Here is a 27,812-nt window from a genome sequence, read left to right as displayed (position 1 = left end):
CATACAGCTGTGTTAGGGTGTGTTCTTAATCGAATAATTTTCCAGACACTAGGGTGTGAAACACACACCCACACACACACACACACACACACTTCTGTTTCTCTTTTTCAGGAGCGATCAGGAATAAACAATATTCCGTGGCTCCATCAGGGTAAATTAATGAAACTAATCTTGCCTTATTCATACAAAAGTGTATATAAGGTGTCAGGTCATAAATGAGTCCATTTCTGCAGACTCAAAAAGAGTGACATCATCATGACCACTGCTCACATAGCATCAACGTTCCAGCAATGCTCATAAAACAACCACGTATTTTATATGTTCGAGATATCATCTGTAAAAATATGTCTTGGGAGCTCGCAGGAAACAATTTGCCGAAGGAGCTATTACTATCCAAATACACTTTATATGCATTGCATACTTCATTCAAGTATTCTTATGTGAATATTATGAGATCGATGCTAAGGTCATCATTTAACCTCTGAATGCCTAGGGAGCTCGGAGGTGTGGCTCGCCTAGACAGACATACCTAAACTTAATCAAAAGTAGTTCCACAATTATCAAGTCAATATACGTAATCATGGTCTATATTGATATGTAAGATCTCAGAAAATATATTTCTAGTGTTAGTAACGTAGTGACTGTTAATATGCATAAGTAAACTGGGATAAACTAAAGGAGAAATTTACATTTTTTTTAAATACTCACTTAAAGTTTATTTTACTAACCCCATTTCCAGAAAATCCATCCATCCATCCATTATCCGTAACTGCTTATGTGGGCAAGCTGGAGCCTATCCCAGCTGACTATGGGCGAAAGGCGGGGTACACCCTGGACAAATCGCCAGGTCATCACAGGGCTGACACACAGAGACAAACAACCATTCACACTCACATTCACACCTACGGTCAATTTAGAGCCACCAGTTAACCTAACCTGCATGTCTCTGGGGTAAACTGGAGCACCCGGAGGAAATCCACGCAGACACGGGGATAACATGCAAACTCCACACAGAAAGGCCCCCGTTGGCCACTGGGCTCGAACCTAGAACCTTCTTGCTGTGAGGCAACAGTGCTAACTATTACACCACCGTGCCGCCCCGATAGTTTTACTGGCCAACTTAATTGTATATTGTAAATAAAAATGAAGTTAGAATTTGATGCCTGCAACATACTCTAAAAAAAAGTTGGAACAGAGGCTAAATAAGACTGAAAAGTTTCTAGGATATTCAAGTAACACCATTCTGGAAGATTCCACAATAAGCAGGTTAATTGGTAACATGACTGGGTATCAAAGGAGCATTTACCAAAGGCTCAGTCTTTGCAAGAAAGGATGGGTCATAAATCACTCCTTTGACGGAATTGTTAGTCAATTCAAGAAGAACATTTCTCAGTGCAAGATTTTAGGTCTTTCAAAATCAACAGTACATAATATTGTGAAAAGATTCAGGGAATTCAGAGACATCTCAATGCGCAAAGGGCAAGGTCGGAAACCACTGTTGAATGTGCGTGACCTTTGAGCCCTCAGGCGGCACTGCCTGAGAAACTGTCATGCTAATGTGACAAATATAGCCACATAGGCTTGGAAGTACTTTGGAAAACTGTGGTCACTTAACATGGTCTGCTGCTGCATCCAGAAATGCAACCTGAAACTGTATTACACAAAGAGGAAGCCATTCATCAATTCTATGCACAAACACCGCCAATTTTTTTGGGCCCAAACTCATCTCAGATGGACTGAAAGACAATGGAAACATGTGCTGTGGTCAGATGAGTCCACGTTTCAGCTTGTTTTCAGGAAAACCGGACGTCAAATTCTCAGTGCCAAAGGTGAACACGACTATCCTGTTATCAGAGAAAGGTGCAAAAGCCAGCATCTGTGATGGTATGGGGTGCATCAGTGCCCACAGCATGGGTGAGATGTGTGTTTGTGTGTGAAGGTACCATTGATGCAGAGGCAAATATTGGGATTTTAGAGAGACATATTCATCAAGGCAACGTCTCTTCCCGGGAAGTCCATGCTTATTTCAGCAGGACAATGCCAGGTGTCATTCTGCACGGGCTACAACAGCATGGCTTCATAGACACAGAGTGCATATGCTTGACTGACCTGCTGCCAGTCCAGATCTGTTTCCTATTGAGAATGTATGGTGGCTCATGAAGAGAAAAATCAGACAACGGCGACCATGGACTGTTGAGCAGCTGAAGTCTTGTATCAGGCAAGAATGGATAAAAATTCCAATTGCACAACTGCAACAATTAGTATCCTCACATCCCATATGATTAAGAAGTGTTAGTAAAAGGAAAGGTGATGTAACACAAATCCGTCCCAACCTTTTTTTGAGTGTGTTGCGGGCATCAAATTCTAACTTAATTTGTATTTACAAAATACAAGTAAGTTGGTCAGTAAAACTATTGAAAATCTTTTCTTTGTACTTTTATTCATTAAATAAAGGTTCACGTGAATAAACATTCATATTTTTGCTTTTATTGCATTTTGGAAAATATTTGGAAATGGTCATATGCGGGTGGCACAGTGGTGTAGTGGTTAGCATTGTCGCCTCACAGCACGAAGGTCCGGGTTCGAGCCCCGTGGCCGGTGAGGGCCTTTCTGTGTGGAGTTTGCATGTTGTCCGTGTAGGTTTCCTCTGGGTGCTCTGGTTTCCCCCACAGTCCAAAGACATGCAGGTTAGGTTAACTGGTGACTCTAAATTGACCGTAGGTGTGAATGTGAATGGTTGTCTGTGTCTATGGTGGGGTTTACATTAGACCGTATCAGCGGATCATCAGATTAACATTTTTAAAAACGATTAGCGTGCACACAGCAACGCCAATACACGATTCGTGTGCACACAGCAATGCCAATACACGGATACGCTAATCACATGACTAATTCGGCACTTAAGTTGAAATGTGTCAGTGCGGCTCATTGCTTCCTCCTCAGCGGCTGCGCTCCAAATCACTCCGCCCTGAACAGCGAGTGCCCTCTGGAGGGTGCGCACTCCGGCCCTGCGCAGCTCACAGAGCGCGCGAGTGAAGAGCACGAGCAGTGATTCGGGACTGAGCCGCTGTGCGCGAGTCACTTACCACTTGCAAGTGGAAGGATGGCAAGCCTAAAGACCATCATAACTACACAATGGGCAGTATTTGCATCAGTATTTGCAGTATTTTCATACTTTTATACTCTTTAATGAAAGGTGATACAAGGCGGAAGTCCGCGCCGTTTTTCAGCAGTCACGTCACATGACCAACGCCAGCAAATCAGGAAGGTGGATGTCACAGTGACGTTGTCCAATAACGACGCCAGCTAGAGCTCAGCACAGCGTATCCGCGTATCTCATTGTTTACACAGCACCGGATCAGACACGATCTAGATTGAATACGTGGACCCTGGCGAATTCCCGTTTCCCGGCGTTTCCAGGCGTTTTAATGTAAACGGACAGTGCATCCGCGAAGAAAACGAGACAGATACGGTCTAATGTAAACTTGGCCTATGTGTCAGCCCTGTGATGACCTGGCGACTTGTCCAGGGTGTACCCCGCCTTTCGCCCGTAGTCAGCTGGGATAGGCTCCAGCTTGCCTGCGACTCTGTAGAACAGGATAAAGCGGCTAGAGATAATGAGATGAGATGAGATGAGATGGTCATACAGTATGCACAGAGATGGCACTTTTTTCATTCAGCAAGTCCTTGACTACAAATGGACAAAAAACAAAAACAAACTACAAAGTACATAGATACTACAAAAGTTTTAGTAAGTATAGAACTTAACAAAAGGTTTTTCTTTTGTTTTTTGTCTTTACTTTTTACCAGAAGTCAATCATAGTAGTGTTCTACTGGACCCGGTACCGGGTCCTTAAGGTTTAAAAAATTAATTTTAAAAGGTTGTTTCTATCAACCACTTCTGTTCTTCAATCCATCAGGCCTTTTTTTTTCTGATGTTCACAGTCACGTGTAGTCTCATGCAAAAAATGTAGACAGAAGACCCAAATGTTCACGACCGCTTTTTCTGATGGCAGTTATCCAGACTTCTTGTTAAAAATAATGCATAATTTAATTATTTTCTGTCTATAAAATACTTTTGTCTCTAACTATGATATAAAACCATGAAAGTGAACATTCGATTCCTGTGATGATCTGTTACATCTACTGTACAAGAACAGAAATGACAAGGCAAAATGTCAATTCGGCACCCTTAACCTTAAGATACACTTTAGCCATATGGCCTATGACTTTTCCGCTTACATGATATTCTAGGACTCTCATGCGATCTCTCCGATACTGATCACACCATTGAGAGGAAGAAATAAAAACTCGATGGATATTTTGTATGGAACTGATTTTGACAAATGCTCTTTTGAATGCCAAAGATTCCAAGGAGAATTTATGTAGGCCTGTAGGAGTGGCATTATGCAATAGACAGATGTTTTATTGGAAAGAATTTGAGAGAGAGAGAGAGAGAGAGAGTGAGAGTAAAATTATGAGTAGAGAGGGACTACAGTATAGATGTGCTTGAGTGTGGGAGCCATAAACACAAGTTCCATTCAGATGCAGCTCTCTCATGCTTTTCTTCTGCTATCTGCTTTAAGAGCTGCTCTGGAATCCAAAAGCCTGACTGAAGATATACTGATCTATTTATGCCAAAAGTATGAACACTTTGGCTGAGGTAATAGTGACACAGTGAATGACCCTTACTTGTTCTGTCAATGAAGACGTTTTTAGGAATAAGAGGATGCCGTCTTCATAAATCAGCCTTGAGTTAGAAGTACTGTATATATCTGTTTATTCTATCCACATTCACTGGATATGAGCAATCGTGCACTCTGATTGGCTACACTGCTACTAGGCTATCAGCTCATATACCGTGAGTCGAGAAAAACAAAATGGCAGCACACATCAAGTCAAAGATATCACTTTGTTATCAAGTATTTAAAAGAAACAGAAATCACTAAAAGAATATAGTGCCCCCCCCATATCTCCTGTTCTACACTCCAGCCCAGTCGGTGGTGGTAATGGACCTTTAAGTTGGTTTGCCAACCACCAAAAAACCCTAAAGAAGAAGAAGAAGAAGAAAATGGCAGATCATGTACAAAATAAAAACTACTCAAAAACAAAACCCCAAAAATACAAAAAAAAGCAACAAAATATGGAATGAAAGTATTTGATGGGAAGAACACATCTTTTTTTATTTTTCAATGATAATTATTATTGCCTTTTTCACAAATTGCTCCTGTCATTTCGCCAGTTTGTTTACATTCTAAGCGGAAATGATTTTGTCGGACGTTTTGTATAAAGTTTTTATTTACTGAATTTGCAAAAAATAAGAATAACAATGCTCTGTTTCTTGAAATCCAGTGAATGTGGATAGAATAAAACAGTTATTCCACTCAGTCTCGTCAGACATGGCCTATAGACCATTTGCACTTACGTCACAGGTCTCCCATGATGCTCTCCGATTTTGTTGTGTCCGCCATCTTTGCAGGATAGCATCCATGCTGACTGAGGAGAGTACATTGGCGAACTGTAATTTTTCGCAAATATATCACACATTGAGTAATAGTGACAAGGTCAGATACAGGGAAAAGATAAAAGAATGTTCAGGTGTGGATCTGTACCGTACAGCAATGTTGTAGAGTATGAAGACGATGTATAGATGTGGCCAAGTGTGAATTACCTGGTGTTAACTACTAGCTTCGTCACTGGGAAGCAGATGAAAGCATACAAAAGTTTAGCGCAAGTTTACTGTAAGGATCTAGTACAGGCATCACCAAATGGCCGACCTCGGTCCGGATCCGGACCCAGTGATGGTTCTGTCCGGACCTGTGACCAATGGTAAATTCAAGAGATTAAGTAATTTTCATGGAGCATTATTTTGGATGGTTGTGGCTATTGACAGCGGGCACTGCTACTCCAGTTAATACAACAACAGCTTCACTGACTACGTTTACATGCACATCCAAATCGAGCTGCTGTCGGTAATCGAGCTGAAGGTCCCAGCAGGGTGCCAGAGAAATCCAATCCTACATGCACACAACTGAAATCGGGCTATTGTGTGAGGTGCATTGTGCACCCGAGCCACAGGTGGCGCTACACGCCCCATCGTGTTGGTACACTTCCGGTTGTCGTCATGAAGAAGAGCTATTCAAGAGTGTAAACAAAGTTATCAGTTCCGTGTTCTCCATTGCGCGTTTTTCTCCCGTCCATGAATTTTAATATATTCAACTCCTTAAGCTGAATGAGCATGAACTCTGTCTCCTCATTGCTCCAGAAGTGCACGTTTCTGCTTGCCTGTAGCAGTGGGGGCGTGGTCAAGCGCCGGTCTGTGACAGGAGGGCGGAGCCAGGGAAGGTGAGTGGCAGAATAACTACACCTGACGGTAATTAACCTGTGTTTGTGTGTCTTCCCAGTAACCACGCCCTATTTAAGGAGGCAGAGGGAGAGCAGAGGGGAGAGCTCATCCCGGGACTAGAACACAGCGCGCGCGCGTGTGTGTGTGTGTGTGTGTGTGTGTGTGTGTGTGTGTGTTTTTCTCTCAAGAATAAAAGTAGGCTGTTAAACTGAAAAGTCTGACAATAAAAAGCCTATTAGTACCAGAAGCTTTGTCCTGCCGTCCTCTGTGCTCCACCCACACTTCAGAGAGCTCTACATTGCCATTTTCTCTTCTCCGTTTGTTCTTCCTGACCTCTTCTGCTGCTCGCTACTACTGTTGTCATGCCGACCGAGGCTGTTGTGTTTCCCGCTTGTGGTCTCGTCACTCGTCACTTCCAGAAGTAGCTCGACAACTAGCTCGATAGGGTATACATGCACAAAGTAGCTCGGCAGAAATCGCATAAACTAGGTCACCACAGCAGAGCAACAAGCAGAGAGGAAGAGAGTTAAGTTCAGAGACAACCGACCAAGACAACATGGCTTGCTCCAAAAGGCGGCGGAAAGTAGACAAGAAAAATCATTGTTTTAAAGATGAATGGACGGAGAAATATATGTTCATTCTTCCGGCGAGCAGTTCAAAACCAGTGTGCCTCATATGCTCCGAAAACGTGGCATTAATTAAAAGCGGCAATGTGAAGCGCCACCACGAAACGAAGCACAGCTCTTTTGAGCAAAGTTATCCCCTGAAGTCCGAGCTGAGGGCCGCAAAATAACCCAACTGCAAGCACAGTATGACAGGTCTACCCGACTCATCACACATACATTTACAGCCCAGCAACGTGCAAACGAATGTTCCTTAAAAGTAGCGTGGATTTTGGGGCAACATAAAAAAACATTTAGTGATGGGACAGTTGTGAAGGAGTGCTTAAACGCCGTTGCTGAGACATTGATCTGCTCATTGATCTGCAAGGAAATGCTGCATTAAGGCAGCTGGGCCATAGAAGGTTCACGCTGCACGCTGCATGCTGCACGCTACACGCTACACGTTCACGTGAAGAACCGGACCCTGGGCCATTAAACTTCATGCTTGGATGTTCACGTGTTGCGTCTGTTCTACTTTGACCGAGTAACCAACAATATGGACTCTTCGGATGACGACGATTGCCTCATTCTGCTTTTACTGAGACAGAGGAAGAGAAAAAGGAACAGAATTTGGAGCCGAGAACACTTCCTTCTGAGAGAAACCCGTGGTGAATTTCACCGAACATTCTATAATCTGCTTGACAATCCCGATGAAGAACTATTTTTCAATTATACCATTCAATTATATTTTTTCTGAAGTTTTCCCCTGAAAGCATAGAGTTATCTCCCTAGACCCGTTCTGATTGGCTGGCGCGGCGGTGACCGCATGCATTGACTGGAATTTCCATCTTCACGCCTAGAAAAAAGTGTGCATGTTCATTTCACGCTTCACGCGTGAAGTGTGCAGCGTGCAGCGTGCAACGTGAACGCCGTTCTATGGCCCAGAGCAAGTCATGCTACGTTTGTCCACTTTTCTTTACACGCGTGTAGCGTGTAGTGTGCAGCATGCAGCGTGCAGCGTGAACCTTCTATGGCCCAGCTGCCTAAGAGAGCATTTTGAGACAACTGACCCTGCTACTTTCTGGTTACAGACTGTTTCTGAGAGTGTGTTCCCTGGTCTAACCAAAGGAGCACTGCACACCTTGACTATGTTTGGATTGACTTACAGCTGTGAGTCAGCTTTTTCCACTATGAACATTGTCAAAACCAAGTACCGTTCTAGGCTCAACAATGAACACCTACATATCTGCATGAGAATGGCACTAACTCCATTCCAACCAAGATTTAAATTACTGGCAGGTCAGCCACATGCCCATTTTTCTCATTAAGAAAAGTAAAATAAGAAGAATTAAAAGAGAAAAGTTCAAAGAAAAATGTTCTGTTTGCATTTCCCCCCCAAAAAGCCACTTGTTTTCTGAAAATGTGGACTTTTTTTTCTTGAAAAGTAGGCCCTCATTTTTTTAAGGCTGGGACCTTCTTATTTTAAGAACAAAGAAGAGAAAATGTTAAGTCAATGCTCTGTTTGTAGCCTAGTAAACTAGACCCACCCGCCTAGCGGCCAAAAATATTTTTGCCTAGCGAATGGGTCTAGCCTCGCACCATATAAACAAAAACACCCCGGGCATCAAATCGTGCCCGCCAATCACAACGCAAGGTTTTTGTTTGGATTCTTTGGGCGGGCTTTTGCAGGAGTGACGACAAAGCTGCGCGACGCTGGCGAAAGCACAACAGGAAAGATGGCTACCGCTAGTGAACAGCGCGCGTTTGACTCCGCTTTGGAATCAGTTTTAGAAGAATTAGACTTGGAGTTTTCGTTGAAACATGAGCAGGAAGAGGCTCTCCGCTCATTCCTTTTCAAGAAGGACGTTTTCGCTGTTTTGCCGACCGGCTATGGCAAAAGTCTGATCTACCAGCTGGCTCCGCTCGTAGCCAAAAGGATGGGGCTAGTTTGTGCAGTACGAAGAATTAATAAACAGCTTTGAAACATAACTTTTTGATTGTTTCTTATTTTCCTGTTATTTTAAATTTAAGGGAAATTATTTCACCAAACACCACTAAATAAAAACTCTCAAAAACAGTTTAAGCAAACCCTTGAAAAACACTTGGAAAAAAAATGAGTGTATGTGGTACAGACTCCAAACTTGTGGTCATTATCTCCAAACTTCTTAATATCTAGAACCTGTTTATTAATTAATACGCATATTGAAAAATTATTTATTTCAAGGTCTCCCGCACTGCTTTCTGTCGCTCTGACTACGTCACAGTCACTGTTGCGCTGATTGGTCAGAGCATTGGCCTATACGCACAGAGACAGTTTGAAAGACAGCGGGTTGTTCCTCCTACCCGCTTCGGAAATGTCTACGGATCGAGGCCAGACTAAATATTCACATTTAGTCTGGCTTGCCAGGCTACTCTGTTTGCACTTTTTAGTTAATGTTTTCTGAGTTGACTTTTTTACTTGAAGTGTAGGCCTTCAATTCTTCAGGTTGGGACCTCTTTAATTTAAGAGAAAAAGGAGTTATTCCACTCTGTTTGCACTTTTTTATTTATTTTATTCTGAGGTTTGTGGGCGGCATGGTGGTGTAGTGGTTAGCGCTGTCGCCTCACAGCAAGAAGGTCCTGGGTTCGAGCCCCGTGGCCGGCGAGGGCCTTTCTGTGCGGAGTTTGCATGTTCTCCCCGTGTCCGCGTGGGTTTCCTCCGGGTGCTCCGGTTTCCCCCACAGTCCAAAGACATGCAGGTTAGGTTAACTGGTGACTCTAAATTGACCGTAGGTGTGAATGTGAGTGTGAATGGTTGTCTGTGTCTATGTGTCAGCCCTGTGATGACCTGGCGACTTGTCCAGGGTGTACCCCGCCTTTCGCCCGTAGTCAGCTGGGATAGGCTCCAGCTTGCCTGCGACCCTGTAGAAGGATAAAGCGGCTAGAGATAATGAGATGAGATTCTGAGGTTTCTGTTTTCTTTAATCTGAAATAAAGGCCTTGAATTTATTTTCCTGGGACTACTTTTATTTATGGTAAAAGAGATAGTTGTGCACTCAGTTCATTTCCTGCATTGGAAATTAACAATAAATATTGTTGAAACCATATGAAAATGTGGACATACCGGTAGGGGAAGGCTATAAGACACAAGCTGGACTTCGGGTCGGACCTTCTACTTGGACAAAATTTAATAACTGGACCTCAGTGACTTTTAATTGAATACCCCTGATCTAGTAGGTTCCTGATGTGGGCAAATGTTACACAAAACACACACACAAAAAAAACCCCTAATTATTGACGTCTTCTAAGGCAATATTTTACCGAGCTCAACTACTTACATTTTACTGGGGCTTTGTGCTATGCATTTGTAACTGCAATATAAATTGGAGTTGCGCTTACATGGATATCACTTACAGTATGTCGCATCTTTATATATATTTTGTCTATGGTTCACATAAACGGTAGAAATATAAACTTACCCTTTACGAAATTACACATTGCACATACTCGTACATATTTGTAGCTGGTCTCTTTTATGTCCAATCTATTCAGATTTGCAAGCCACTGTCTCTGTCGTCTACAGGTTAGATCTTCCATTTGGGGTCTTTCTTGCGTTTTAACAGCGGGTAAACTAAACAATCTGACTCCAGCCTTAGCAGAATTGTTTAAGCAGCCAATAACTGTGCAAATTTGCGGGATTTCATATTAAGGTACTTGTTGCTATGTATGTGTTATTCCACAGAGATGGTGGACACAGCTAAATCAGAGAGGGTCATGGGACATGTGACGTCATGTGCAAATGGTCTATAGCCAACTTGGTGCTACGTGCCTCATTGGCTATCCGCTCATGTACGACTTGATTTTGTGGAATAACTGTTAAATATCTTTGCAGTAGAACTCTTGCTGAGCATTTCTCGAGATGATCACTGAGCAAGAGACATCATCCACTTAATGCACAAACTATCTGTACACATATCTTCCACTATCTTCAAACTATCTGTCCCACCAAACAAGGCTGCACCGGCGAGTGGCCTAGCGGTTAGGGTGTCCGCCTCTCGATTGGGAGATCGCGAGTTCTACTCATGGTCGGGTCATACCAAAGACCATCATAAAAATGGTGCCTACTGACAAGGCACTCTGCAATACAGAGGTGAGTGGGGAGCCAAACTCTTGCAGTTACCAGAGGACTAGTTCCCCACTGTAACCCTAGCTATGTAATATAGGCGAGAGGCTGAGGGCTATGAAATGGAGATCGGAGCCACCAAACGTGCCATGTATGGTGCGGGAAGGACTTTGAACAAGGATGTTACACTTACACATATACAGTATGTAAGTTATTACACCAATTATTATGAAATGAAATTGAATATACCCTTACCAAACATCCTCTGTGCCTGTTCCAACTATTAATGTATTCATTGATTCCTGTGCAAAGCCCTTTCTCAGGGAAGTAAAACATAATGGAAAATGTAATCATCCTGAAATGTTTCCGAACAGAAACATTAATTTGAAATCTCTGTTGCTGGTTAAGTTTCCTTTTTCATGCATCCTACAAGCTAATTATTTCCGCCTTTTCTTCTAAAATCCCCCAAAATATTTTTGTATCGCCATCATATCTAATGTGGTTTCATTCAATGCATCATTTTATTCTTGCTATGGACAGGATATAGTGCTACAAAGCTTCAGTTCATGGAACAAAGTCATTAAAAAAATCTCAGTATTAAATTTCATCATGTTAAAGTACGGCGGCAGGGTGGTGTAGTGGTTAGCGCTGTCGCCTCACAGCAAGAAGGTCCTGGGTTCAAGCCCCGGGGCCGGCGAGGGCCTTTCTGTGTGGAGTTTGCATGTTCTCCCCGTGGGTTTCCTCTGGGTGCTCCGGTTTCCCCCACGGTCCAAAGACACGCAGGTTAGGTTAACTGGTGAGTCTAAATTGAGCGTAGGTGTGAGTGTGAATGGTTGTCTGTGTCTATGTGTCAGCCCTGTGATGACCTGGCGACTTGTCCAGGGTGTACCCCGCCTTTCGCCCATAGTCAGCTGGGATAGGCTCCAGCTTGCCTGCGACCCTGTAGAAGGATAAAGCGGCTACAGATAATGAGATGAGATGTTAAAGTATGCATTAGACAGAAAACCAAGCATGTGGTTGTTATTCTGAGAGAAAAACACCTGAGCTAAACCAGACTCGGGATGGGCATTTAACCAGCTCCTATCTCTATTCATTTCTAAATAGGGGAGTGACACTGACGATATGTAACCATGAACTTATTTTTTATGACAATAATCTCCAGTGAATCAATATATGCTTATTATATATATGGGTTAGGGGGAATGTCCTCATCAATACAAACACAGCTGCGAGGTTTAAAATAAAAATTCTACAATCACACCCAGTCTATGTGAAAAAGAACAGATTCTTTTTTTTTTCCTTTTTTTCAACTCATTTAGGAATGCTATGTTGAAGTCGAAATGCAAGAAGTGAAACGATAAAGTATTGATTCTGCTCAGAACACACTAATTGATTTTTATATTCTGTTTCTGAGCCCTGAATAGAAGTAATTTAGTGAGAATGCACTCGTTATGCTTTTTAGTGTAGACACTGTACCCCAGTCTCTTCAATCTTGAGTCTTTGATTTACGTTTCCAATTTTTATCAGACAAACCCTAACAAAACAAAACAAAACAAAAAAATCAATGCTGGCTCAAGACTACTTGTTAATAAATTTTTGTTATTTGTTATACTTCGTGATCACGGATGCTGGCATTAGAAGCAGGAAACAGGTGACTCACCTGAACGGCTGGGTTGTTTGGCGACAGGCAGTGAGACTTCACTCAGAGGCAGAACGTAGACATCAGGGCTGCCACCAGAGGCTGGCGATGCCAGGGTGGACATGTCGGCCTGGTATTCATCTCCCTCTGCATTCTCAAACTCCTACACCAGCAGCGTACACAGAGAGCAAAGAGCTGAGATCAAACACAGAGAATGTGGGTGGAGGGGAGAGGGGCACTACAGTATGATGGATTTGCAAGGCTGGATGATTAAATAACTAAAATTTAATCAGAATAATTGAGTAAAAAATGAATTGTATATCAAATGTTTTCACTGCAATATACAGCACTGTAATATTTTGTCCACACAGTCCCCTGCTGTCTGTGCAGAATCATTTTGACCCAAATGGAAGAGAACATTTTCAATTGAGCATTTGCTCATTTCATATGAACCTGATTAGCAGAAAGTGCAGTTTGTAATTTGGACAGTGATACATGCTGTTGTTGTGATCTCTGCCAGCTTTGTTGGAGGAGGTTAGGTTTTCACCTCCATTTGTTTGTTTGTTCCCAATGTAACTCAAAAAGTAGTGAAGGGATTTTGATAAAATTTTAAGGAAAAGTGAGCCATGTGCCAAAGAATGATTGATGAGATTTTGATGCAAATCTGAATATGTAGCTTAGTGGAGGTATGCAGTCTAATGAGTGCCTTTCTAGTTGTTATTGTTGTTGTGTACTCCAGCACATTTGAAATGTAACCTCATAATTTCCTGCTTCATGAATAAAGAAGTGTCTTTGGGCAGCATGTTAATAAAAAAAAAAAAGCAAACAATTTCAGAAGCAAATTCGATATGCAGAACTTTAATTTGCTTCCAATTTGATTTCCAGTGAAGCACATTGGTGCTTAAGTTTGTGAACCCTTTCTATATTTCTGCATAAATATGACCTAAAACATCATCAGATTTTCACACAAGTCCTAAAAGTAGATAAAGAGAACCCAGTTAAAGAAATGAGACAAAAATATTATACTTGGTCATTTATTTATTGAGGAAAATGATCCAATATTAGGGCGGCACGTTGGTGTAGTGGTTAGCGCTGTCGCCTCACAGCAAGAAGGTCCTGGGTTCGAGCCCCGTTGCCGGCGAGGACCTTTCTGTGTGGAGTTTGCATGTTCTCCCCGTGTCCATGTGGGTTTCCTCCGGGTGCTCCCGGTAGGTGTGAATGTGAGTGTGAATGGTTGTCTGTGTCTATGTGTCAGCCCTGTGATGACCTGGCAACTTGTCCAGGGTGTACCCCGCCTTTCGCCCGTAGTCAGCTGGGATAGGCTCCAGCTTGCCTGCAACCCTGTAGAACAGGATAAAGCGGCTAGAGATAATGAGATGAGATGAGATCCAATATTACATATCTGTGAGTGGCAAAAGTATGTGAACCTCTAGGATTAGCAGTTAATTTGAAGGTGAAATTAGAGTCTGGTGTTTTCAATCAATGGGATGACAATCAGGTGTGAGTGGGCACCCTGTTTTATTTAAAGAATAGGGATCTATCAAAGTCTGATCTTCACAACACATGTTTGTGGAAGTGTATCATGGCACGAACAAAGGAGATTTCTGAGGACCTCAGAAAAAGCGTTGTTGATGCTCATCAGGCTGGAAAAGGTTACAAAACCATCTCTAAAGAGTTTGGACTCCACCAATCCACAGTCAGACAGATTGTGTACAAAGGGAGGAAATTCAAGACCATTGTTACCCTCCCCAGGAGTGGTCGACCAACAAAGATCACTCCAAGAGCAAGGCGTGTAATAGTCGGTGAGGTCACAAAGGACCCCAGGGTAACTTCTGAGCAACTGAAGGCCTCTCTCACATTGGCTAATGTTAATGTTCATGAGACCACCATCAGGAGAACACTGAACAACAATGGTGTGCATGGCAGGGTTGCGAGGAGAAAGCCACTGCTTTCCAAAATGAACATTGCTGCTCATCTGCAGTTTGCTAAATATCACGTGGACAAGCCAGAAGGCTATTGGAAAAATGTTTTGTCGATGGATGAGAATAAAATAGAACTTTTTGGATTAAATGAGAAGCATTCTGTTTGGAGAAAGGAAAACACTGCATTCCAGCATAAGAACCTTATCCCATCTGTGAAACATGGTGGTGGTAGTATCATGGTTTGGGCCTGTTTTGCTGCATCTGGGCCAGGACGGCTTGCCATCATTGATGGCACAATGAATTCTGAATTATACCAGCAAATTCTAAAGGAAAATGTCAGGACATCTGTCCATGAACTGAATCTCAAGAGAAGGTGGGTAATGCAGCAAGACAACGACCTTAAGCACACAAGTCGTTCTACCAAAGAATGGTTAAAGAAGAATAAAGTTAATGTTTTGGAATGGCCAAGTCAAAGTCCTGACCTTAATCCAATCGAAATGTTGTGGAAGGACCTGAAGCGAGCAGTTCATGTAAGGAAACCCACCAACATCCCAGAGTTGAAGCTGTTCTGTACGGAGGAATGGGCTAAAATTCCTCCAAGCCGGTGTGCAGGACTGATCAACAGTTACCGCAAATGTTTAGTTGCAGTTATTGCTGCACAAGGGGGTCACACCAGATACTGAAAGCAAAGGTTCACATACTTTTGCCACTCACAGATATGTAATATTGGATCATTTTCCTCAATAAATAAATGAGCAAGTATAATATTTTTGTCTCATTTGTTTAACTGGGTTCTCTTTATCTACTTTTAGGACTTGTGTGAAAATCTGATGATGTTTTAGGTCATATTTATGCAGAAAGATAGAAAATTCAAAAGGGTTCACAAACTTTCAAGCACCACTGCGTGTGTGTGTGTGTGTGTGTGTGTGTGTGTGTGTATTTATATACATATACATATATATATATATATATATATATATATATATATATATATATATATATATATATATATATATACAGATACACACACACACACACACACACAAAGTGTGAAATTTTGAAATTTCATACCAAATATTGGCTCATTTGAAATTTCATGACAGCAACACATCTCAAAAAAGTTGGGACAGGGGCAATAAGAGGCTGGAAAAGTTAAAGGTACAAAAAAGGAACAGCTGGAGGACCACAAGGGATTTCCATGTGAAAATATTATGCCAAGTAAAATTAAATTAAATTCAATATACTGAAGTTAATTAAATATACCAGCACTTACCAAAAGTTCTCAGTGTCTCTTCCGACTATGAATGTAATATTTAACAGCTATTCCATGAAATCAAGTTGTACATGAGCTGATAGCTATAAGCCATGAACATCAAGATTGAGTGGAATAACTGTTTTATTCTATCCACATTCACTGGATTTTGAGAAACAGAGCATTTCTATTTTTATATTTTGCAAATTTGATAAATAAAAACTTTTTACAAAACATCCGACAAAATCGACACATGACAAATTGCATACATGCATCGCAAAATATTCAAATTTGACAAGATTTACATCAGCAGTTCATCTTTCAAACTTCTTTGCACTTTTTAACCAGTCTAAAAAAAAATCAACAAATTTTAATGCTTAAAGATCAAGAATGTAAACAAATAGGCAGAATGACAGGAGCAATTGGTGAAAAATGCTATGATAATTATTCTTGAAACATAAAAAAGATACGTTCTTACCATCAAATACTTTCATTCTATATTTTGTTGCTTTTTTGTATTTTGGGGGGGTTTGTTTTTGAGTAGAGTTTTTATTTCATCCTTGGTTGATTGAGCAAAATGCTCTACCATTTTGTTTTTCTCTACTCACAGTATACGAGATGATATCCTAGTAGTAAAGTAGCCAGTCAGAATGCACGATTGCTCATATCCAGTGAATGTGGATAGAATAATTATTATTATCCAAAAATTTTTTCTGTAGGATGCAAAATGTCACTGAACATGTAACCATAATTAAACAGTCTGGAACAGAAATGTTCTTCTGAAATCAATATTTCTTTTCATGTATTCCACCAGAATATAACAGGTCTTACTTCCAAACTCTCAAAAGTTTTTGTATCAACAAACAGAACTCGACTTCTGCTGCACACATTATCATCTTTCATTTGTTCTCTTGCACACGAACACATAATGCATCAGAACAGCTGCCAGAAAAACAACGGAGCAGCCCATGGTCCATTTACTACTGCTGTGTACATAGAAATACAAAGAAAAAGCCACGATTCCTGTATGTTTTATTAATAAAGCTGCACGCACTCTCAAGTTAATGTTAAAGCCAATATGCTGGAGTAAAGATGCACAAACAAATACATGCTGCAATTATCTACTGATTATGAGCCACACTTATCACTCATCATTAAGTCGTCTTCAAAAAACATCAATATACACGAATACATTTTTACCGGAATGATTATCGATGTGAATACTTTGATTACAGTGAGCAAACAGAGTCATGCTTTTAACCACATTAATGTCCCTCAGACCCAATAAAGACGCAGATATATTTACTAGTTTAGATCATCACCCACAGCCTTGTCTCAAATATTACAGTGTGATGTAAATGTGCCCACAGTGACACGATAAAGAGCAGTGGTGAAAAAGGAATAAAATAATAATAATTGCAGGTTAATAAAAATCTGAAATCTTTCTCCAGATGCTCTTAGAGTCATCCACAGGACTTCAAAAACTGCTGGGGTCTGGGGTTAAAGAAATGGAAAACAGTGACCTTGAGAGGCTTATATACTTTACCGTACACACACACACACACACACACACACACACACACGCACGCATGCATGCATACTGTCGTCTCTGGGACACTATGGTCCTGATCTTCACACGACCCCTCAGTGTTCCACATAATTCCCAGCTTTTCCTGTTTCCCCTCGAGGGAATTAGCCTAATTAATTAATTAATTAATTAATTTGTTTATTTATTTACAATGTAAGAAGTGAAATGAACGCTTATCACCAGACAACGTAATTCATATCAAATGTTCATTTTATCACATTTACTTTAATTCTGGTTGAATGAAAAGCTTTATGGAGTCTCACAAGTCCCATGCAGCTCAGTGACAGGAAATCTCTCACACAGGAAATCTTTCTGCGACTGGGAGTCAGCCATTGAGAGACTCACTGAAAAAGCTCGAGGGATTCTTACACTAATTATGTGCATATGGGTCAAAACTGAGACGTGTCTTTTTTATGCCTGGAAACTGTTCCTTTTGCTTAAACCTATTATTATTATTATTATTATTATGCACAAATATGATTATCATTCTCTTCTTACTTCACTGTTTATTATAGTATTTCAAGGAACATACATTTCGATCCCCTTTTAAAATCTGGTTGAGCTGTGTCTGAAGTCGTTATAAAATGTTTGGCATACGTATACCTGGGACTGCATCACATGACTTGAATTCTGTGTTAATACACCAGGTTTCAAACCAATGATAAAACGTTACACTTAAGCCAGTATTTTGTCCACAGAATGCCATAATAATTTCCTGTCATGTTGCTTAGCAACCAAAGCTTTTTGTTAACAGACGGATGGATGGATGGATGGATGGATGGATAATGTTATGTTGTTATGAAAACCCTTTCTCTCTCTGACCCATTATTCTGTGTCAGTATTTCAGTGAATATATCTATTCACTCATGGTTTTAAAATCAGCCCAAGAACCTTACTCAGATATGTACACTACCGTTCAAAAGTTTGGGGTCACTTTGAAATGTCCTTCTTTTTGAAAGAAAAGCACTGTTCTTTTCAATGAAGATCACTTTAAACTAATCAGAAATCCACTCTATACATTGCTAATGTGCTAAATGACTATTCTAGCTGCAAATGTCTGGTTTTTGGTGCAATATCTCCATAGGTGTATAGAGGCCCATTTCCAGCAACTCTCACTCCAGTGTTCTAATGGTACAATGTGTTTGCTCATTGCCTCAGAAGGCTAATGGATGATTAGAAAACCCTTGTACAATCATGTTAGCACAGCTGAAAACAGTTGAGCTCTTTAGAGAAGCTATAAAACTGACCTTCCTTTGAGCAGATTGAGTTTCTGGAGCATCACATTTGTGGGGTCGATTAAATGCTCAAAATGGCCAGAAAAATGTCTTGACTATATTTTCTATTCATTTTACAACTTATGGTGGTAAATAAAAGTGTGACTTTTCATGGAAAACACAAAATTGTCTGGGTGACCCCAAATTTTTGAACGGTAGTGTAAATCATAAACTAGACTTAAACTGATGTTAACGAATCATTATCAATCCCTGTGTAGATAAACAATATCGTCTGTGAAAGACTAGACAATACTCTTGGACTGAAACCAATAATCTGCATTGTCCTTGGTTAATTTACAGTAAATTAAACAGTCATGTTAATTAGAGTAAAAAAAGTAATGTTTAATGTAGTGTACATTTACTTTTAATTAAGAGTAAATGTTATTAGTGGATATATTAGTGATGGATCGATTTGCAAAGGAATCAGTTCTTTGAATGACTCTTTTGAGTGAGTCAAATCACGAATCGATTCTTTTGTAAACTGATCCATCACTAATAACCACCAGTAATTAAGTATTATTAGTATTATTAGGTTGTTATTAGGATGGATATATATATATAGTGATGGATCAATTTGTGAAGGAATCAGTTCTTTGAGCAACTCCTTTGAGTGAGTCAAATCATGAATTGATTCTTTCACAAACCAATGCATCACTAATAACAACCAATAATTAAGTATTATTAGGTTGTTATTAGTATATATTAGTGATGGCTCGGTTTGTGAAGGAATCAATTCTTGAACAACTCTTTTGAGCGAGTCAAGTCACGAATTGATTCTTTCGCAAACCGATCCATCACTAATAACAACCATCAATCCATCCATCCATCCATTATCTGTAGCCGCTTATCCTGTTCTAAAGGGTCGCAGGCAAGCTGGAGCCTATCCCAGCTGACTACGGGCAAAAGGCGGGGTACACCCTGGACAAGTCACCAGGTCATCACAGGGCTGACACATAGACACAGACAACCATTCACACTCACATTCACACCTACGGTCAATTTAGAGTCACCAGTTAACCTAACCTGCATGTCTTTGGACTGTGGGGGAAACCGGAGCACCCGGAGGAAACCCATGCAGGCACGGGGAGAACATGCAAACTCCGCACAGAAAGGCCCTCGCCGGCCACGGGGCTCAAACCCGGACCTTCTTGTGCGCGCACACACACACACACACACACACACACTAGTGATGGATAGGTTTGTGAAAGAATCGATTCTTTGAACGACTCTTTTGAGTGAGTCTTATCACAAATCGATTCACATCTTTGATTCGAGTTATTCCTGGAGTTCTTTCTGTTTGTGAGGAATTGTCTATAGTCGTATTGCTTGACATGTTTCAGGATAGTAGTTCCCAACCCTTGAGCTGTTTTGTCATGCCAATAGTAGGGGAAAGCAGGGAGACTTTGGATGGTTTGTATTCCCATAAATTATGTTCAGACAGAATAAATCCTCAAGTATTGCCATGAATGAAGGGACACAATTCAACACGCCAAATTAAGACTAAACGTATGGTACTATGATCAGTAGTAATTTCTGTGCAGTAAATATTGACTAGTTAACTCGAGGTATCTCTGTTGTGACATGGCTAGTGAGAAAACTGAAATTTCAAAATGGGAATGTCTTCAGTGAAAATACAAATCTCATAAGCCAACATCTTGTAACGTGTCTGCAATGCATGCCATTATTTGTGTCTACAGTCAGTTTATTATATTATAAAGTTTCCCAGATGATGTGATTTTTCTCTCAGGCAGGATGTGCATGAAAACTGAGGCAGATTAAAAAAAAGGATTTACTGTATGAGTTTACACACCCTGAGAGTTACAGTAAACAAAGCAGCAGAGAGTCACTGTGTATAGAGGATTGAATTTCCACATGGACATCTGCCTTCCAGAAACTTGGGTATAATGCTGCTTGGTTGATTGCAATGGCTCTTATCACATGTTTCTCGGAGGGGAAAAATTTTAATTAAAAAGAAAAATGTGTGTGCGTGCGTGTGTGTGTGTGTGGGGGGGGGGGGGGGGAACGGTGGCTACTTTGAAGAATCTAAAATATGTTTTTTTTTTTGGGGGGGGGGTTGGTTGGGGTTTTTTTTTTAACCATTTTTGTTTATCGGCGGCACGGTGGTGTAGTGGTTAGCGCTGTCGCCTCACAGCAAGAAGGTCCTGGGTTCGAGCCCCGGGGCCGGCGAGGGCCTTTCTGTGCGGAGTTTGCATGTTCTCCCCGTGTCCGCGTGGGTTTCCTCCGGGTGCTCCGGTTTCCCCCACAGTCCAAAGACATGCAGGTTAGGTTAACTGGTGACTCTAAATTGACCGTAGGTGTGAATGTGAGTGTGAATGGTTGTCTGTGTCTATGTGTCAGCCCTGTGATGACCTGGCGACTTGTCCAGGGTGTACCCCGCCTTTCGCCCGTAGTCAGCTGGGATAGGCTCCAGCTTGCCTGCGACCCTGTAGAAGGATAAAGCGGCTAGAGATAATGTGATGTGTGATGTGATTTTTGTTTATCACATAATTCCATATGTGTTCTATATGTTGTTGGAGTTTGGGTGTCTTCAATATTATTCTTCAGTGGAGAGAATGGCCAAAATACAGAAAAACCTATGAATGAGTAGGGGTGTACAAACTTTTGACTGGTATGATGTATATACTACAAATCACTGAATCACTTAAGGATTTAATTTTCACTTTTAAAAATCTACCTCTTCCCTTTGTTCATTACACATCTGTATTCACTGTCTATGCACTACTGTCTTTCGTTTTGTTATATTGTACAGTCTTTGTGTTGGTATAATAAAAAAAATCACCTATATCTATCTATCTATCTATCTATCTATCTATCTATCTATCTATCTATCTATCTATCTATCTATCTATCTATCGAATGATATTTATCCATAAGCTATTAATGCCTTTTTAAGGCCCTTTTTTTTGACCAAACCATGTGTCTAGAAATTAACTATCTCTGTAGAAATGATGGTTAATTCCAGTGACACTGTAAATTCAGGCCTTCCTGGATGCGTACTCTGTACTACTACATGATAAACTATGCGCACACAACAATTATGCCAGTTCCATCCTTAAATGTAATTACTCGTCAAATGCTACATCAAACTGGATGTGAAATATTATGAGTATTTTATTATATTATAAATTAGACAAAATGTGTGTTTGTGTAAATGCAGCATTCAGTGGATTGTATTCACAGACAAATCTCACTGAACAGTTTCATTTAAATTCAGGACTAAAAGCAGTACATAATCTTAAAATTAGTATAAAGCAGGACGTAATCTTATGACTTTTCGGCTTAACTCTTGCTAAATATGGAAGCCTGTGCTCAGACCTTAACGCTGATGTTTTTGCGCAGCACTGTATTTTCTTCCACATTTCCAAACAGCGTAATAACAATTGGTACAGAAATATTTCATCAAATGCTCAATCCACACAGGTATTTGACTTGCTGTGTTGGTAATCTCAGTGATAAAATGCTGAGATCATGAGAATGAAGAAGAAAACAGCACTTGACCAGTATATTTTCGACCATATCCCGGATAATAAATTTCACACTGTGTTTACTGTAGTTTCCAAGATAAACAGGGATTAAATTATTTCCTCCTACAGCCTAAAGACAGCAATTCAGCATTTATGTTTCTCGTGCATAATTCATTGGGTATGGGGTATGAAACAACATATGGTGCACAAGTATAGAAAAAAAAACATCTTTTTGGCTTGGTTAACCATATCTCAATTCAGATATATTATTAATAATAATCTACCCCCAAACTATTACCTGTTTAAACAGCAGCCTCTGTATTCAGCAAGTCATTAAAAAAGTTAGTGAATATCAGAAATCTCAAAATAACAAATATAAAGAATGAATCAAACTGTAAAACTTACCTTGTCCCATCACTGATAGCCCACATATTGGACCCGAGTTCCTTATGGTGTGTCAGTAGTATAGCCGTAACACCTGAGGGTACCTGTACTGTTTTCTGCACCCTCACTTAATAACGTCTGACCTAAATGCCCTTGCTGAAGCTCCCTCAGCGTCAGCACATGCATTGCACTGGAAAATCGTACGTTTCAGACCACATTGTAGAGAGAGACTCATAGTTGGTCTTCTAAAGAGCCAGTCACCTTGTGGATGATATTGTGCAGCTAACTTATAAGGAATGCAGAGAGAGTGGAGAGCAGGAAATGTGGGAGGGAGAACGAAAACGAGAGGCAGACGGACAGATTAAGAGGCGGATGAATGGGTGAATGCATGGACGGCTGGATGGATGAATGGATGAAAGGAGGGGCAAAGTCCAGAGAGAAAAGAGACAGCAGCAGCTGAGAACACTAGCCAAAATGACAGGGGGGGGGAGGGATGAAGTTTTACATTCTGAGCTCATGACATCACTTTTTTTTTCTTCATCCTTCCTTTCTCACCCTTTTTTCACATCTGTAGAGCAGACCCTTTCTACACACACACATACACACACTCAAAACTTTGAGAGAGTATCTTATTGTAGAGGCAAGAAGCACTTCGGGTTCAATAAGGAGGCTCCTCTGTGTTTCTCTCTCTTACTCTCCCTCTCCCTTTGTCCCCAAGGGTACACTTCCACTTCCTGTCACACCCAGTATGTGGGTAGTAGGTGCTCTACGTGTAAGCCAGATGTTACACACAGCACATTGCTCTGTGCATCACATCATGTTTATGTGCAGATGTGCATTTGTCTTTATGAAGAAGAAGCCTTTATTTGTCACATGCACACTCAATCACAGTGAAATTCGTCCTCTGCATTGAACACATCTGAAGCTGTGAACACACGCATACACACATACACAAGTGAGCAATGAGCACACACGTACCCAGAGCAGTGGGCAGCCATGCTACAGCGCCCGGGGAGCAGTTGGGGGTATGGTGCCTTGCTCAAGGGCAGTTCAGCTCAATGCCACCCCGTGTTAACCTAACCGCATGTCTTTGGACTGTGGGGAAAACCGGAGCACCCGGAGGAAACCCATGCACCACAGGGAGAATATGCAAACTCCACACAGAAAGGCCCCCGTCAGCCACTGGGCTCGAACCCAGAACCTTCTTGCTGTGAGTCAATAGTGCTAACCACTACATCACCATGCCACCCATGACCAATGCGCATATGGGTTTAGAACGTGTGAGGGACTGTGAGTTTGTTTGTCTGTATAGTTGAGTGCATAAGTTTGCAACCTCCATGGTTTTTCAATGGAAAATGTACCTCAATTCAGTTTTATTTGTATAGCATTTTTAACAATGGAAATTGACACAAAGCAGCTTGACACACACACACACACACACACACACACACACACACACACACACACACACTAGTGCGCCTCAAGCAATTAGAATATCGTGAAAAAGTTCAATATTTTCCATCAGTTATTTAAGAAAGTGAAACTTTAATATATCCTTGTCTCATTACATGTAAACTAAAATGTTTCAAACATTTTTCTATTTTAATTTTGATAATTATGGCCTACAGTGCAAAAAAAAATTAAAAATCACAAAATATTAGAGTATTTCATTTCGAATTTGAGTAAAACAGTACAAATACAGTGTACTTTTCGGTCTAGTTCAGGACACGCAACCATGATCATGTAGAAGACTGCTGACTTGACAGTCGTCCAGAAAACGATCATTAACACCCTTCATAAGGAGGGCAAGCCACAGAAGGTCATTGCTGAAAAGGCTGGCTGGAAAAGGTGCATAAGCAACAGGGATGACTGCAGTCTTGAGAGGATTGTCAAGAAAAGTTGATTTGAGAACTTGGAAGAGCCTCACAAGGAGTGGACTGAGGCTGGTGTAAGGGCATCAAGAGCCACCACATACAGATGTCTTCAGAAAAAGGGCTACAACTGTCACATTCCTAATATCAAGCCATTCCTGAACCAGAGACAATGTCAGAAGCATCTTACCTGGGCTGAGGAGAGAAAGAACTGGACTGTTGCTCAGTGGTCCAAAGTCCTCTTTTCAAGTGTTTAAAGTTTGCATTTCATTTGTAAATCAAAGGTCCGAGAGTCTGGAGGAAGACTGGAGAGGCACAGAATCCAAGGTGTTTGAAGTCCAGTGGGAAGTTTCCACAGTCTGTGATGATTTGGGGTGCCATGTCATCTGCTGGTGTTGGTCCACTGTGTTTTATCAAGTCTAAAGTCAACGCAGCTACCTACCAGAAGATTTTAGAGCACTTCATGCTTCCATCTGCTGACAAGCTTTATGGAGATGCAGATTTCCTTTTCCAGCAGGACTTAGCACTTGGTCACAGTGCCAAAACTACTACCAAATGGTTTGCTGATCATGATATTACTGCACTTGATTGGTCAGCCAACTTGCCTGACCTGAACCCCAGACAGAATCTATGAAGTATTGTCAAGAGGAAGATGAGAAACACCTGACCCAAAAATACAGATGAGCTGAAGGCCGCTACCAGAGCAATCTCGGCTTCAATAACACCTCAGCAGTGCCACAGGCTGATCGCCTCCATGCCACGCCGTATTGATGCAGTAATTCGTATTAAAGGATCCCAAATCAAGTATTGAGTGTATAAATGAACATATTTTTCAGAAGTTGGACATTTCTGTATTGTAAATCCTTTTTTGATCGATCTTAGGAAATATTCTAATAATTTGAGATACTGGATTTCTGATTGTCATGCGCTACGAGCCATAATCATCAAAATTAAAACAAAAAAAAAAGACTTGAAATATTTAACTTTACGTGTAATGCATATAGAATATATGAAATGTATTTTTCAAATGAACATTTTCATGATATTTTAATTTTTGGAGATGCACTTGTAAGATATGTCGAGAAGAAGCTCTAGTTAGTCCAGAATGCAACAGTCAGAGTTCTTACTAGAACCAGAAACCTTCACCATATAACCTTTATCTTATCCACACTACTTTGATCCTTTGATCCCCAGGATATATTTCACCGGATGCAGTTTGCTCATGTGCATATAAGAAATATACAACCCTCCATAAACATTGCACATTTTCTGGGCCTAAAGGTCTTGTTGCTATAAATGCTGCTTTTTTTTTTGTCTTCTTAAATTTATCTTAAAGGAACAGTCCACCGTAATTCCATAATGAAATATGTTCTTATCTGAATTGAGACGAGCTGCTCCGTACCTCTCCGAGCTTTGCGCGACCTCCCAGTCAGTCAGACGCAGTCAGACGCGCTGTCACTCCTGTTAGCAATGTAGCTAGGCTCAGCATGGCCAATGGTATTTTTTGGGGCTGTAGTTAGATGCGACCAAACTCTTCCGCGTTTTTCCTGTTTACATAGGTTTATATGACCAGTGATATGAAACAAGTTCAGTTACACAAATTGAAACGTAGCGATTTTCTATGCTATGGAAAGTCCGCACTATAATGACAGGCGTACTAACACCTTCTGCGCGCTTCGGCAGCGCATTGATACGGAGCTCAGATATCAATGCGCTGCCGAAGCGCGCAGAAGGTGTTAGTACGCCTGTCATTATAGTGCGGACTTTCCATAGCATAGAAAATCGCTACGTTTCAATTTGTGTAACTGAACTTTTTTCATATCACTGGTCATATAAACCTATGTAAGAGCAATTCCAGCGTTATGGACGTGACACTTGAACTCAAAATGGCAACAAATGACCCAGTGCATGTTTTATTGTCTCCCAGTATTTAAACAGGTGTTGCATATTTTAAGGCTGTACCATACTGGAGAAGTGATAGAACAAGAACAATTCCCATAGTACATCTAGGGCATGCCAGAAAATGCCAATAAAAGATGCGTTATGGATGTGACAGAAAAAGTATCACTTTTCTTGGGTGACTGTACATTTTTATCAAACTCTGTGAAATTGTAAACCTAATGTCGAAATGGAGATATCCATTTGATAGAGGGGTCCAAGGTGAATATTAAAAAAAAAATCTTTGTTTAAAATATTTTGTATTTCATGCAGAGTTTCGGAAGGAAAAGTCAGCGTTATGGATGTGACGAAATTCCGTTATGGATGTGACGGTAAACAGGAAAAACGCGGAAGAGTTTGGTCGCATCTAACTACAGCCCCAAAAAATACCATTGGCCATGTTGAGCCTAGCTACATTGCTAACAGGAGTGACAGCGCGTCTGACTGCGTCTGACTGACTGGGAGGTCGCGCAAAGCTCGGAGAGGTACGGAGCAGCTCGTCTCAATTCAGATAAGAGCATATTTCATTATGGAAGTACGGTGGACTGTTCCTTTAAGGTTATGTAGACTTTTGCAATCGACGTTATTTGTGTGTGTGTGTGGGGGGGGGGGGGGGTGTTATATGTATATGTATATGTATATGTATTCACTCTCTCGTCAGATTTGACCATTGTGCATAACCACATTTTCCCTAATCAGCCTTTCATGACCAGGGAACAACTGTGGAGGTTTTTGTAGGCCCACTTACAGTATAAAGGTGAAATTTGATGACTTGAGAGTCTGAAAATTAGGCAGGAGGGAAGAATCGTGGATTTTTCAGCTGTGTGAAATACCGTGTTAACCGCAGATTCCCAGGGAGTATTTACTGATGACCAGGTGCGCTTTCTCTCTGCCCTAGCGTCTTCGTTCTGACTTCAACTTGCATTCTTTTATTTCTTTCACCACTACCCTAATTTCCCAAGTACCTTCAGCCACATTTTTTGAAATTCACATGCTGAGTCCATCAGATAGCAGCTGCATCTGTTACAGTTTTTTTTTTTTTTCTTCCTGACAGAAGCATATGGACTGACTAACCTCTGGTTGTTCATTACATACACCAGCAGCTTCACATTTTCAGTTTTCCAGTCACAAATTAAGCGTACTTAGCTTATTCAGGTCTTTCTAATGTAAAAAGAAAAATAATAATGAAAAATAAAAAAAAATAAAATAAAAAGGAGCCACTGCTGATGGTGTGAGATTTACTTTATGTCTGTCAAATTTCAGAGATACTTGATGTTGTTTAACAGTGTTCTCACCTTAAATCCAATCTCTCCTTTCTTGCAGCACAGGCAGGCCAGCATGAGGAAGATGAAGGTAAAGAGGCCAGAGAACGACACAGCCACTACAGCCAGAGAGGACGACCAGGAGAG

The 27,812-nt window shown here is 40.9% G+C and overlaps 1 protein-coding gene across 1 annotated transcript in view; it reads right to left on the bottom strand.

Annotated features, from left to right (window-relative positions):
- Positions 1-22,836, bottom strand: part of aatkb (apoptosis-associated tyrosine kinase b) — a 54,675-nt gene extending 31,839 nt beyond the window's left edge. Inside the window, exons 1-2 of the mRNA XM_060940244.1 lie at positions 22,616-22,836; positions 12,711-12,852 (exon numbers count right to left, since the gene is read on the bottom strand). Of these exons, the coding sequence (XP_060796227.1) occupies positions 12,711-12,813 (103 nt within the window). The 5' untranslated portion in view covers positions 12,814-12,852; positions 22,616-22,836. The remainder of the gene's footprint in view (positions 1-12,710; positions 12,853-22,615) is intronic.
- Between the last annotated feature and the right edge of the window lie 4,976 nt (positions 22,837-27,812).

This window comes from Neoarius graeffei, chromosome 14 (genome assembly GCF_027579695.1).
Source record: "Neoarius graeffei isolate fNeoGra1 chromosome 14, fNeoGra1.pri, whole genome shotgun sequence".
NCBI classification, from domain to species: domain Eukaryota; kingdom Metazoa; phylum Chordata; class Actinopteri; order Siluriformes; family Ariidae; genus Neoarius; species Neoarius graeffei.
This window is presented reverse-complemented; position numbering and strand designations above follow the sequence as displayed.